The following is a 14,009-nucleotide window of genomic DNA, read 5'->3' on the forward strand; positions in this document are numbered from 1 at the left end:
ATTCTCCTTATTTTTATAGAAACAATGAAGTACATGAATTTTTGAAATAAAGGAGAATGCAATGAATCAAGGAGTAAATGGATACATAAGAAAACAAATGAAATTGCTAACGTAGCTCTTGGGGAGCTAAACTCCCAGATATGCAACAAATGATGTAGGTAAAGGAAAGGCTTGTAAATTGTCAAAGCCCTAAGGTTAATCACACTGAATGCTGGCTCCGGTCCCTCGGAGACACCAACAGTTGGTTGAAATAAGGGAAGCTAGAATTCAGGGCACGCGTGGGGCTTGAGGCTCCCCCAGAGCCTTGCAGGAGCTTAGAGGAGCTTAGAGCCCGAAGCACCGCCCGCAGGCCCGGCCCCTAACCGCCCTCGCGGGTCTTCCCTCCGCTACCGAAGTACCTGGCTCGGTCCCCAAAGGGGAGGGAGGCGGAGAGTCAGGTGCGACCCAGCAGGGGGAGCGGGTGAGCGGGCCCGAGGGCAGCTCGAGCACGGCCTTGAGAGTGGGTGTGGGTGTGGGGCAGCTTGGGTGGGAGCAGCGTGGAGGCTACCCCGACCGAGTCCCGCGCCCCGAGGCTGGGGTGTGTGCAGGAAGAGCGAGCATAAATAGAGGCTCCCTCCGCCCGGGCTGCACTCCCGAGCCGCCCGCGCCCCGGGTGTTGCCTGCCCAGGCCCGGGTGCCCGGCCGAGAAGTAGTTTCGTTTCCGGCTGGCCGGAGAGAGTAGTTTCCAGGCCCGCCCTCGGGCGCCCGCGGCCGGGGACGGGGCGCAGGACGAGGGGGACTCGTCCAGGGGCTGCCCGGCCCCGCAGCGTGGGGTTGATGGACCGGGCCGCCCCGGGCAGCGGCGCCGGCTCCCTGCCACTGCTCCTGGCCCTCGCCCTGGGTAAGTGGCGCGCCGGACGCCGGAGCCCCCGCAGGGAAGTGGGCGGCGGAGTGGCAGGGAGCGCGAGCCTGCTCCGCGCGCACGTCTGGGCCCCCAGGGCGCGCTGGGCGCTGTCGCGGCCCAGGCGGAGCTCTCTGACCCCTGGGCGGGCGCGACGTGCAGGTTTCGGCTCTTGGCACCTAGGGCTGCACCTGCTGGGGCTGCCCGAGGGCGGGCGGGATGCCGCGGCCCGGCTGCGGGCGCAGGTGCCCGCGAGTGAGGGGGTGGCAGGGGAGCCTGGACGGAGAAGGATCGCTGGGGGAGGCAGAAGGGAGGGAACCGGTGGCTGAAGATGGGGCCCGGGACGGCGGAGAGCAATTGGCGGGCGTGTGGGGGCCTTGGGTGTGCGAGAGAAGGGGGGCGACTCTTAGAGGGGCAGGAAGGCCCCTTGTCAGGACAGTGGGGAGGAGCCGGAGGGGAGTGGAAGACAGCTCCTGCGACCTCAGTCCCGGGCTGCTGAGAGGGAAAGGGAAATGGCCTGTTTTACGGAGCGCGCTATCTAAGCAATGCGGAGATGTTTTACTTGGAACTTCTTCTTTCCTATTTTAGGATGACATGAGGGAGAGAAAAGTTTCCTTCACTGAGAAAAAGTACACTTGGGCTGTTCGGTTCGGGAGCTCTGGGTGCGGCCCGGCCCGAGGGCGGGGTGGGGGGCTGGAGGAGCAGGACCCCTGGACCCGCTAGAGGCTCGCCGCGCTTCCTCGGAGGCGGTGTTGAGCGCGCGGGACCGCAGGTGCCGGGACAGTTCTTGCCGCTGGATGTGGGAAGGGACCAAGGAAGGCATGCAGGTGGGCACATCCTACCACATCAAGACATCCCTTCTACATCATGATCATTTTGAGGCAGGGAGGGGGAGGGGGAAGCAATATTTTGTAGAATTAGCTGGGCTGAGGGTAGGGGCACCTGGGCTTGAGGGATTGATGTGGGAGCAGGGGGATCTCCACAGCTTTAAGTGTCTCCATGATATCACCTCTACCTTCAAGCCTGGGAACGACTGGATTTCTCCCGTGGTGGGGAAAGAGGTGAAAACTCTGTGGACACTTTCATCTGGCTTTGGGCCTTGCAGTAGGAGAGGTGGCTAAAATGTGTCATGACCGTGGTTGGAAGTGGATCTGACTTCCAGTTGGAAGTAGGCCATGGTTATAGAGAAGGGACTGATTGAAGGAACCCAGCAGAGAAAGAAGGGAGTGACAACTAATAGGGGCATCACGTGGAGTCTGAAAAAGAGCCATGAGTAGAGAGCGTTAGGTCCAGAGACAGTGCTGATGCTCTGGGCTGCATTACTGGGAGGAAGCAGCCGTTTTCTTCCTCCACCTTGTCTGGACTTTCCAACGAAGTATTGATTGAAAATCTGCTCTAGTCAGCAAGATGTTAGAGCATATGGGGATAGGGCTGGGAAGAGGGCTCAAGAGATTCCTAGACATGAGGCCTGCCTGAAGGATGTTATGCTGAGGTCCCCCCTGGGTGGCTCAGTTGGTTAAGCCTCTGCCTTTGGCTCAGGTCATGATCTCGGGGGTCCTGAGGTCAGGATCCCTGTGTCAGGATCCCTGCTCAGCGGGGAGTCTGCTTCTGCCTCTCCCCTCCACTCCTGCTCTATCTCTCTCGCCCAAAGGAATAACATCTTTCAAAAAAAAAAAAAAAAAGAAAGAAAGAAAAGAAAAAGATGTTATTCTGAATTTGGGAATGCAAGACTAACCAATATGAAACAGTAAGAGCAACATTCATAAAAGCAGACAGAGAAGAACTAGCTCACCAGGGAGAATGGAGCAGCGGGAGAAGTTGCATGAAGAACATAGTGGGTGCCTTGATGCTTGGGTAGGATTTGAAATAGGCAGGAGAGGCCAGAGATACAGGGTGCAGTGTGGGGTGAGGGACGGAGCTGGGGGCCAGAGGACCTGGTTGTCTCAGATATAATCCATGGACTAAGAATAATTAAGGCCTAGATAAGGGCACTGTGGCAGCAGAAATGTCGTGGTAGAAGTGATGATTCCAGGTTAATAGATATCCTTTCCCATTTACTATCACGTAATGCTTTATGTTTTTCTCAAACCTTGTCACGAGGCAGAAAGGAAAAGACAAGACAAAACTCCATCCCAGTTCCGTGGCACACTCAGGGTAACCTGATTGGGCAACTGCCATGTTGAATGTTTGGCTTAGGGAACTGAATTCAGTCTCCCGATCCCCTAAGAGCCCCACTGCCAGCAAAGTCCCAAAGGATGTAATCTGTTGGCATCAGTGGTCCCATAAAGTGGTTCTATTTCTCTCACACAAGCTTGACTTTTCAGTCTCATTCCTAAGTTAAATCACATCTTAAATGTTAGTTACTTTTTGAAGAAAATGTAAGCAATGTACTGTGTGATGCACTAATGTGTGCGTGTGTGTGTGTTTGTGTGTGTGGCAGGGGAGGGGTTCAGTGGGAGAAGGGAGTGCCTTGGGATGAGGCATGGAGCAGACATGAGACCTGGTTCCAGCTCTGCCGTTCTGTGACTGAGATGTCCAATTTCTGAACACTGTTTCTCTCATTTGTAAAACGAGGGAGCTGCTTTAGTGAGCCCAAGGCTCTCAGCAACTTGACATTGTACTCATCTTTAACTAACATTTCCACTGGGAAGTTCAACAGAAATTTTTGAGCGCTTTGTAACTTTCATTTACTTTGTAATGGGATCTTTGTTTCATGCAGAATTTATCATAATAGAGAGAATCATGGATGCTTATTTCTTTGAGAAATATGGTAACGACGCAATAACTTTGGGGCCCCTGGGTGGCTCAGGTGGTTAGGCATCCAACTCTGGATTTCAGCTCAGGTCATGATCTCATTGTTGTGAGATCTAGCCCAGCTTCCTGTTCTGGGCTCTGCAGGGAATCTGCTTGAGATTTTCTCTCCCTTGCCCTCTGCCCCTCTCCCAGGTCCTGCACACTTGCCTGTTCTCTCTCTCTCTCTCTCTCTTTAGGGGCGCCTGGGTGGCTCAGTCAGCTAAGCATCTGCCGTCGGCTCAGGTCATGATCCTGGGGTCTTGGATCCAGCCCAGCATCAGGTTCTCTGCTCAGCAGGGAGTCTGCTTCTCCCTCTGCCTCTGCCTCTACACTCTGCTCCTGCTCTCTCTAATGAATAAATAAAGTCTTAAACAAATAAAATAAGCAAATAAATCTCTAAAAAAGGCAATAATTTTGCTTAAAGTATCTTTTTTTTCCTGTCTCAAAGAAATCAGATTATCTTTTTAGATTCTGTATTAAATTTCTCCCTCTCACCCAGTGGCAATAAAAAACTAAAATGGAAATCATAACCAGTGAAAAAGGTAAAAAAGTGCTACCTTTTAAGAAATGAGTGAGTTTTAAGACTAAAAATATATTCCCCTCCTCATTAAAATTGAAAACATTAATATTTGTAGGTCGGTTTAAGTTCTGCCTGAGAATATGAGTGTGATCATACTATGGATCCAGCTTCCAAGTCACCAAGCAGGTGGGTGACAGCAAGTAAAATTCCCATTGTACAAATGAAGTCACTGAAACCCCAAAAGCTGAACAATTTTAGGCTTTGCCTCTCCAGTTATACTTCTGGCTTAGAAGAGCATTAGGAGTGTTTTTTCCTTCTTCAAAAACCCAGATTTTCTACTTAAGCAGCTGTTACAAATTGATTTTTGCTTTTTCTCCATTCTCAGTCATTGTGTGGAAATTCCCAAATAATCCTGGAAGATCCTACCACTTGCAAGCATGCCTTGTTACACCCAGCTGAAGGTGCCCCTGCGGATGCTTTGGGCTGCCCATGTCTGTGCTGAAGTCAAAGGCCCTGAGGACAGACAGTCCCCATGTCTGTCTCAGGGTCTCTGCAGACACTGCTCACCCCAGTGTCTGGGTGCCCATGAGTCCTCAGAGAGCCCAGTGCAAGAAACTCATTTTGGTTTTTCCCACCCTTTTATTGTAGTCGGCTCATGCTGGGACAAAGACATGAATGTCATGAGGAGGACAGTCGGGGGGACAGTCAGTGGGACAGGCAACACGCTCTACTTTTAATCAGCTCTATGAACAATGGACCATACTTGTAAACTCTCCATTAGGATTAGCAACTTCCAGGAGGGTCCAGACAAGCCAGGGTCCAGGCTGCATGCAGTTAAGCCTACGCCATGATCTTGAAACCCTTCCAAAATGACCATGACGGATCCCTGGATCCACAAAGAATCTGTGGGTGGGTGGGGGGAGCAGTCGGGGTCAGGAGGGCACCAAAGTAAAATCTAAGAAGAAAGCGATCTGATTAAAATGGGTATGCTTTGTAATGCTATTATTAGCTAGTCTTCCCAGACATATTTTTATCTTAAGGAAGGAAATTTTGTAGCTTAAATGAATCTCTAATTGTTAAATTTAAAGAAATGAGAGGTTTTTTTTTTTAATGTTTGGAGAGGGTGTATTTAATCTTAATTCAGTTCACTTAGGCAATAACCTACTTTAATTATCAGTGAGGTAAATTCCAATAGCCACGGAGTACTTTTCTTCATTCTTTACTTTTTTTTGAGGATATGTAGTGTGTTATTTACTTGACTGCGAGAGAAAAGGCATGGATTCCAAAATGGTGATGAAAAGTGTAACCTAACTATAACAATGTTTGTGTTCAGCCTTTTTTTCGTTTAAAAGTGCCTGAGTTGATAGTATAACAGGATGAGTTATTAATTTAATATTTCCCTCACTGCAAAGGCTTGGATTTATTCATTCATTTAACCTTATTTAGTTTTTTGGCTGGGGGATGCACAAAGAGTGCCTGGCACATAGTAGGACCTCAAAAGCTATTAGTTAATTGACTGACTGAATGTAAATTTTTGACAGTATCCAGTCATTAAAAAAACAGCAGATTGGATAAAGAAAACAGTTCTGTTTCTTGCTGGCAAAACATGCACACAATTCAGAGATGTAGAGAGATCTGCTTCTTCATCTTTTTTCACTTGGGACTTGCTTCCAGTAATGCTAGAGATCCTTTCATCAAAGGACTCGTTTTGCAAGTAGTAAGTTTACTTCTGTTTCTTATGTTCTGTATGGGGGATTTGGAGTGCTCCTTGTCTCTCAGTGTTTGCTTCAAGGGCACATCTCCTCAGTCAGAATAGGGGCTTTAAAATAAATGTTTAATTTATTTAAAAGGTGCAGGAAGGGCATTCTCCAACAGGTTGTTAAAAAATGACCTTTGAATTCTGTAAAGTGTGAGGTAATTTGCTGACTTGTTTGGTTATAAGTTTTTCTTTCTCTTTGTTTTTTTTTAGCCATTCTTCTTTCTTTTTTTTTTAAATTTAAATGCAATTAACTAAATATAAATGTATTATTAGTTTCAGAGATAGAGGCCAGTGATTCATCAGTCTTATATAATACTCAGTGCTCATTACATCACATGCCCTCCTTAATGATGATTATAACTTTTTCTATTACACATGTTTCATTAGCTGGGAGTAACCAAGTTGCTTTGTTCATGGTTTCTATTCAGTATTAAATGGAACCAAACCTATGGTGGATGCTATAGAAGTTGAGACAGGTTGGCTATCGAGGCTGACTACAGTCTGACATGTTAATGTTGAGGAATCCCTAACTAATCTAACATTATATGTAAATATTTCATAGTCATCGATGGTCTGGATTTCTTGACGGTTAAACTGAAGCACGTGATGCACAGACCCATGTCCCCCTGCCCTGTGGTGAGTCACATGGTCCAGGTCTTTCCAGAGCAGGAGAAGACAGCTTCCTTCTGCCTCTTACTCCAGGAAGCCTAGTACAACTACCAAAAAATTGTCATCATTATTCAGGGCTGAATGAGGCAGTTGTAGGAGATGGAAACTTGACTTTTTCATGACCACCTCCCCATCAGGATGTCATTCTGAGTTTCTGAAACTTGATTGGTCCCATCTCCTAGGGTGACAAGATATTGCTGATGACACAAGCAGATGCCTGCTTGACATTTCCTATGGAATCTCAACATAACCTTTACATTTGGGGGACCTTTACAGTTGAAAAAAGCATTTTAATATCATCTTCTCATTAATCTTTACACCCCAAATCATAAGAGAGCAGTTCTGTCATATGCATGCCAGGCACTGTTCTAAGAACCGGATAACTCATTGTATCCATATAACACTATCCATAGAACACTCAGGTTACACATTATTATCATTCCCACTTATTAGGAGGATATGAAACACAAAGGCATTAAATAACTTGTCTAAGGTTCTGGCTTTGTGAGCATGAGCTCTGAAGATGAGGCCATAAAGCCTTGAACATAGTAGATAAATACTTCTTGAATGAGGTAGACAAGAGGAGATGGGTCACTAATGTGCAGTGCAATGACATATCATGGCACTGAAGAGTGACCCACTTCTTCTGACTTATTGAAAAAGCACTGAAGTTCATCCTAGCTATTCCTACCAGCTTTGCTTTCCCCGATGCTGACCTATATATCTGTGGCATCCTCAGCTCTGGATATGCTGTAGGTTCTTGGATTCCTGGTTCTTCATCCCAGCCAGGAAACCTGCTTTCTTATATCCTAGGCACAGGCTATCCCAACCAATAGTGAACAGTTGGTGAGATGATGTTCTTGACTGATGATGGCTAAGCAGCATATCCTGAAGCGGTATGATGCTGTGGTCAAGAGTGTAGACTCTGAGCTAGGCTATGTCTATTCATGACCTCTTGGTGCTGTGACTTACTAACTCCTTGATGGTGGGCAAATCTCTTAACCCCCTTTGGCCTCAGTCTCTTCATCTACAAAAGCCCATAGAGGGGCACCTGGGTGGCTCAGTGGGTTGGGCTGCTGCCTTCGGCTCGGGTCATGCTCTCAGGGTCCTGGGATCGAGTCCCGCATCGGGCTCTCTGCTCAGCAGGGAGCTGCTTCCCTCTCTCTCTCTCTGCCTGCCTCTCAGTCTACTTGTGATTTCTCTCTGTCAAATAAATAAATAAAATCTTAAAAAAAATAAAAGCCCATAGAAATAGAACCAAGGCTATTGTATGGACTAGCTTAGTTACAGCACAAAGCACTTAAAATGTTCCTGGAACATGGTAAGTTCTGGATAAACATGAGCTATTATAATAGATAACAGGAAAGTACAGAAGAAATCACTAATTATAATCAGCATATTTTTAAAACTGTGGATATTTTGTTTCTGGGTACTTTCTTCTTATAACCAGGGTCTATCAATTGAGAGAAAAACTTTCTCTTGCCTTTATTTCTCAAATTCCTGCTCCCATTAGTTGTGAAAGAGGAAATAGATACAAATTCTCAAAAGAGTTCTATTTGACTGGTTTTGTTAGAAAGGAACAAATGTAAAAAATAACTCTGCAAAAGCAAAATGCATATCTGCTTTCTAAAAACGTCTCTATAGATTTTTCCTCATCTGCCAATTTTGATCCTACTTTTATGCAGTGAAAAGCTCTATAGCATTTGCCTGGCATTGACACCCAAGACCAACATCTTAAAGTTGGACCAGACACAAAAGTCAGCTTTCACTAGCAGAGAAAAATAAAATATTTAGGTTATAATTTTAATGTTCTAGGTAATCTCATCATAATGGGGTTATCTCATTTATTTGAGTTAAATAAATAATTATCTTAATTAAAAAGAAATAAATCTGTCACTGTGGAAAAATGAATGATAACATACTGTCAAAATTTGTTTCTAAAAATCAGAAAAATGGAAAAATAAACAAATTGTTTCTTATGACAAAATAATTTTTTTTCAGATTATAAAGAGTAGACAGCCATGCATAAAGGTTGTTGTTTCACAATATTGTAGCATATCGAGAAAGTTATTTAATCATCGAATACTGTAGCATCAAGAAAGTTATTTAATCTCCTCGTGCTGAGTCATTTCATCTAGAGAATGGTATCAATGATAATAATGCCTATCTTTTGTGACACGGGATTGTTTTGAGGATAAAATGAGATAATTCAGGAAGAGATTTTAGCAGAATAATTGGCTAATAAATGTTCAATGTGTTATTAATATTCTCACCTTCATAACTATGTAGATAATTAAAACTATTTCATAGGTATTGACTAAAAAGGTGAAACAGAATGTTTGCATTCCTTACCCCAGTTGGAGTGTTGGTGTTTTTGTGCTTTGAGCAAAGGAAATTGCTGTAATATTCACCACTGGAAGCAAACGGAAAAAAGCAGGAATTTGCTCCCTCATAACCATGCTTTCAATAAACCTTTAACTGCTTCATTAGAATATAAGTTCCATGATGGCAGAAATTTTTGCCTGATTTATTTACAGCTGTATTCCCAGGGCCTAGAACAGTGCTCTACATGATAAGTGCTCACTAAATATTTGTCCAATAAATGAATCTCAGTGCATGTAGCATAGGCATCCTCCTAGACCAGTAGCTTCTCATGGTCAGTCACAAAGATCATGATGTAAACTTTGCATACAGGCACACACACACACACACACACACATACACACACAGCTTCCATAGTCAAATCAAAGAACCCTCATGTTTCCCAATAACTCTTTATATTCCATCTTTAATGTCTGAATTTGTAAAAAAAAAAAAATCACTTATTTTAGGCAGTTCTTCACTTAGATGGTAGCTATGCCTGGTTTTACTGAGTAGGTTGACTTGAGAGAATGAGATTTGTTCATGAAATTTTGGTATTGACTGCCACCACCAGCAAAACATGAACTTATCCAAACACAAGACTCCTTCTCCCATGGCATAGTGTTGGGGGTGGGCTGTTGGTAAGTAGTCTTTATTTCTAAAACAAATAACAATAAGGAAGACATATCTAAAATTGTTTGCTATTTTACAGTTCGTCTAATACTATTATGAAGTGTGTCTAATACTGTGTTTAGCATTAAGGAGAATTGTCTTAAGTATGTCATTGCCTTTCCAAAAAGAATTTGCATTATATTGGGCAAAATGTTTATCAGAAATGAAACATTGTATAGTAATTGAATACCTAACAGTTTAAATTACATAGTAAAAACTAAGTATGACCTCAGAAGGAGAAGTTATGGGCTGGAGTGATTGGGGAAAAAAAAATCAGGGAAATAAGGACTTGAGTTAGTTTTTCTAACTAACAATGGAGAAAACAATGGGAGAAAGATTAGAAGGTGGACAAGTTAATAATGACTTTTCCTTTGTGTGTGTGTCAGAGAGTGAGCAGACCCACATGCCTAGAACAAAGAGTTAATTTTGTGTGGTATCGAGGGGAATACTGACTGGGTCAGGACCTGGTTTCCAGAATGAGAACATTAGTCAGGATCCTGAATTCTTGATGCAATGCCATCTTCTCAGGATTTCCTAGGAATTAGAGCCAGGACATTTTCTAATTTAGATAAATCCATGCATTTAGTTATAGGTAAAGACTTTACTTTAAAATGTTATATGGTCTACCTGTGGAGTTGTTCGATTACTAGGGAAATATCCAGATTCCATTTTACTGTGTGCCCTGTAGCTTGGTGAAGAGCTGGCCTCACCTTTGCTTAGGGCTGACCTTGCTTAAAGCTGACCCCAGTGGTTTGCTTCATGGCTTCTAACCATGTGCTGTAGGCTTCCCAAGGCTGGGGGTGGCTCATAATCATGAGGTAGCTCCAGGCCGTTTAGAGCACCAATTGCATTTCGAGAAAGAGACTAATCCAAGAGGACTAATTCAAGAGAATTAACTCCTGACCACAGAGAAAAACAGAAGGGAACAAATTTAATGAGCTTTATTTTCAGTGACTCCCCCTTCTCCCCCACCAGCCCCTTCCAATGACAGTTCCATTCGTTAACCTCGAAGACGTCATTTTATTCCTAACTCATGTCAGAAGGCCTCCTTCTTGGGAGTGTAATAATAATGGATAATGGCAGCTATTGTAGCATTTTCAATAGGGGATGAATACAGGGGACGCAGTGGCTTGTTTTGTTTTGTTTTGTTTTCTTTAGAGAGAGCAAGGGGTGGGAGAGTGGAAGCATAGAGGAAGGAGAGAAAGTCTTAAGCAGGCTCCATACCCAGCACAGAACCTGACAGGGGCTCCATCTCACAACCCTGAGATCATGACCTGAGCCAAAATCAAGAGTCCAACACTTAACTGACTGAGACATCCTGGTGCCCCAAGGAGAGCAGTGGTTTTTAAGATAGGATTTCACGTGCAGATGAGGACAGACAAATGAAAGCAAGTAAAAAGAAAGCTGCTGTTCTAGGCTAGGAAGTAGCCTAGAAGGTTTGGACCAGGCCATAAAGAGAAAAGAATAAATCCAATAAATGCTTCTAAGTGAGATTTTTTGGGGATCTAAAACCAAGTCATGTGTAGGTAAGAAGGGGGAAAGAGGAATTAAAGCTGTCTCCAAGACTGTTAACCTGAGAGAGAAAAAGAATTTATGCTGGGGCGCCTGGGTGGCTCAGTGGGTTAAGCCGCTGCCTTCGGCTCAGGTCATGATCTCAGGGTCCTGGGATCGAGTCCCGCATTGGGCTCTCTGCTTAGCAGGGAGCCTGCTTCCCTCTTTCTCTCTCTGCCTGCCTCTCTGTCTACTTGTGATTTCTCTCTGTCAAATAAATAAATAAAATCTTTAAAAAAAAATAAATAAAATAAAAAAAAGAAAAAAAAAGAAAAAAAGAATTTATGCTGCCGTATGTAAAATAAAGCTGCTTTTTTTTTTTCTTTTGGCTGTAATATAAAATGCTTTTGAGATATCCAAATGTCTTTTGAGCATTTGGAAATATGGAGGTTGACTTCAACTTGGACAGTGGACCCCAAATCTGATTGCTATCCCAAGAAATGTAAAAAGTACAAATTATCAGGCCTCTCCCCAGACCTACTGAAGTCTGGTTGAGATGTCCCCATCAATCTAAATTTTTAAAGGCCTTCCAAGAGAAAAAGCCAATTTTCCTTTCAGAGCAATTGCAAATAATATATGTTGATATTCCCCCATATAAAGGTCCTTTTGGGTGTAGGCTGGTTCCAAAGGAAAAAGAAAATGGTAACTTTACAGTTTAAAAATCTGAAAAACAATCTGAGGGGTTTGAAGTGTCGGGGGGGTGGGAGGTTGGGGTACCAGGTGGTGGGTATTATGGAGGGCACGGCTTGCATGGAGCACTGGGTGTGGTGAAAAAAAAAATGAATACTGTTTTTCTGAAAATAAATAAATTGGAAAAAAAAATAAATTTGAGACGTTAAAAAAAAAAAAATCTGGCACACCCTACCTTAACGAAGTGGCCAAGGTCAAAGTCACCAATGATGTCATGTAGATGTCATGCATCCCCCCTGTAGTGTGATGAGGGGAACACTTCCCTTCTGTAGAGTTTGCTCCTAAAACCCATAAACCCAGTCCAAACATTATAAAAATAGCAGACAAACCCAAAATTGAAGGACATTCTATAAGACACCTGACCAGTACACTTCAAATTTGTCAATGATATCATTAAAAAAACAAACAACAACAACAACAAAAACAAAAAATGTCAACACAGAAAGACTGAGAACCCATCACAGACCAGAGGAGACTAGAAATCCTGACCCAGAGAAAGCACTTTAATGGGAATTTGTGGAGTTAGAATAAAATCTTGAGTTTAAGTCAACAGTAATGTGCCAATATTGATTCTTTGTTTTGATCATGCCACGGTAATGTACAATGGTGGCATTAGAGGAAAGAAAAGAGGGTGAGGAGGGTATAGGAATGCTCTGTATTTTGCAGCTGTTCTATAAATCTAAAATTATCACAAAATAAAAAGTTTAGCACAAAAAAAGCCCAACAGGAGGTCCTAATGGCTAGTCTGTTTGGACAATCACCTGGTTAGAAAATAGGGCTGAAAATAGAAAGTAGTCATTTAGCTGATTGTAATTTCAGAATCTACCACAGTGCCTAGTGATAAATTCTAAGTAAATATTTATTTAAATGCTCAGACCATGGGTGTTTTGTGACATAAAATGGCATTATGGAAAAGAATACAAAGGCAAAATCATAGGGATAGAAAGTAGGACGGTGGTTGCCAGGAGGTGGGAGAGGAGGGAATGAGGAGATACTGTTTAGTGGGTATAGTGTTTCAGTTTTTCAAAATGGAAAGTTCTAGAGCTGGATGGTGGTGATGATTGTACAATGGTATGAATATGCTTAATACCACTGAATGGGGCATTTAAAGATAGTGAAGATGGGAAATTTTGTGTCATGAGTGTTTTACCACAACAAAAACATTTGGAAAAAAAAAAAAGAAATCTGAGAGTAGACTATTGGTGGCACCCAAGTATGTGGTGTGGGGGTTGGAAAAAGAGCTGGAAGAGTTGAGTAAAGAGGGAAGGACGAGTCAGGAAGCTGAGAATGGGGGTGGATTTTAGGTGGAAGATTTGGGAAGGGCAACCATATCAAATACTGCTGAAGGAGGGGGCTGAGGCTCAGGAAGAGGCCACTGGTGGGTGAATTACAGGAAATCAATGGTGTTCTTAAAAAGCCAGTGATAAGACATTGGTGGTAACTGAAGAAGACACACACACACACACACACACACACGACTGAGAGGATAGAAGTTGGAGTGGTGGGTAGAAAAGAGAAGATTTTGGTTTATAAGAGTCAACTTCAAATCATTGAAAACCCATTTTGTCTCAAAATAGATTTCCTCTGTATAGTTCAGAGGGCACAACTTGGACTGATGAACTAAAATTCCAGGAAGGCCACTCTCACCTTAATTTTCTCCCAGGTGGAACGTTGAAAAATATGGGATCAGCGGCTTGGGATGTGGTGAGCTTTCCATGCCTAGACAAGTTTATGGTCTGGTGGCGCTTATGGAAGTTGTGTAAGGTGATTCTTGAGTTAGATAGGAGGTGTGCCAAATGACCATCAAGGGTTCTTGCGTCTCTACAAACACAGCATGATGTCACTGCCATTTGGGAATGCTTTGGAGTTTGGAAGAACAGGGTTTCAAAGTAAGCCACTGTCAACTGACTTCTCTGGAAAGAAAATAGGCAGGACCCTTGAGAACTTGTCAACCAATGGTAAAAAATTTTGAAAAGTAATTGAGGTTTTTTCTTCTTAAACTGTATTCAGTGACCTTGTCTTCTCATAAATGAGATATCAAGGTTAACATCACCAATGATGTCATGTGGATATTACATATTCCTCACATGATGTGATAAGAGGATATCTTGGGA

At 43.5% G+C, this 14,009-nt stretch overlaps 1 protein-coding gene across 1 annotated transcript in view; it reads left to right on the forward strand.

The window, feature by feature from the left end:
* Positions 1-534: 534 nt before the first annotated feature.
* The window catches only part of BTC (betacellulin), a 47,230-nt gene continuing 33,755 nt past the window's right edge, over positions 535-14,009 (forward strand). Inside the window, exon 1 of the mRNA XM_044224710.1 lies at positions 535-880. Within this exon, the coding sequence (XP_044080645.1) occupies positions 817-880 (64 nt within the window). The 5' untranslated portion in view covers positions 535-816. The remainder of the gene's footprint in view (positions 881-14,009) is intronic.

This window comes from Neovison vison, chromosome 11 (genome assembly GCF_020171115.1).
Source record: "Neovison vison isolate M4711 chromosome 11, ASM_NN_V1, whole genome shotgun sequence".
In the NCBI taxonomy this organism is placed as follows: Eukaryota; Metazoa; Chordata; class Mammalia; order Carnivora; family Mustelidae; genus Neogale; species Neogale vison.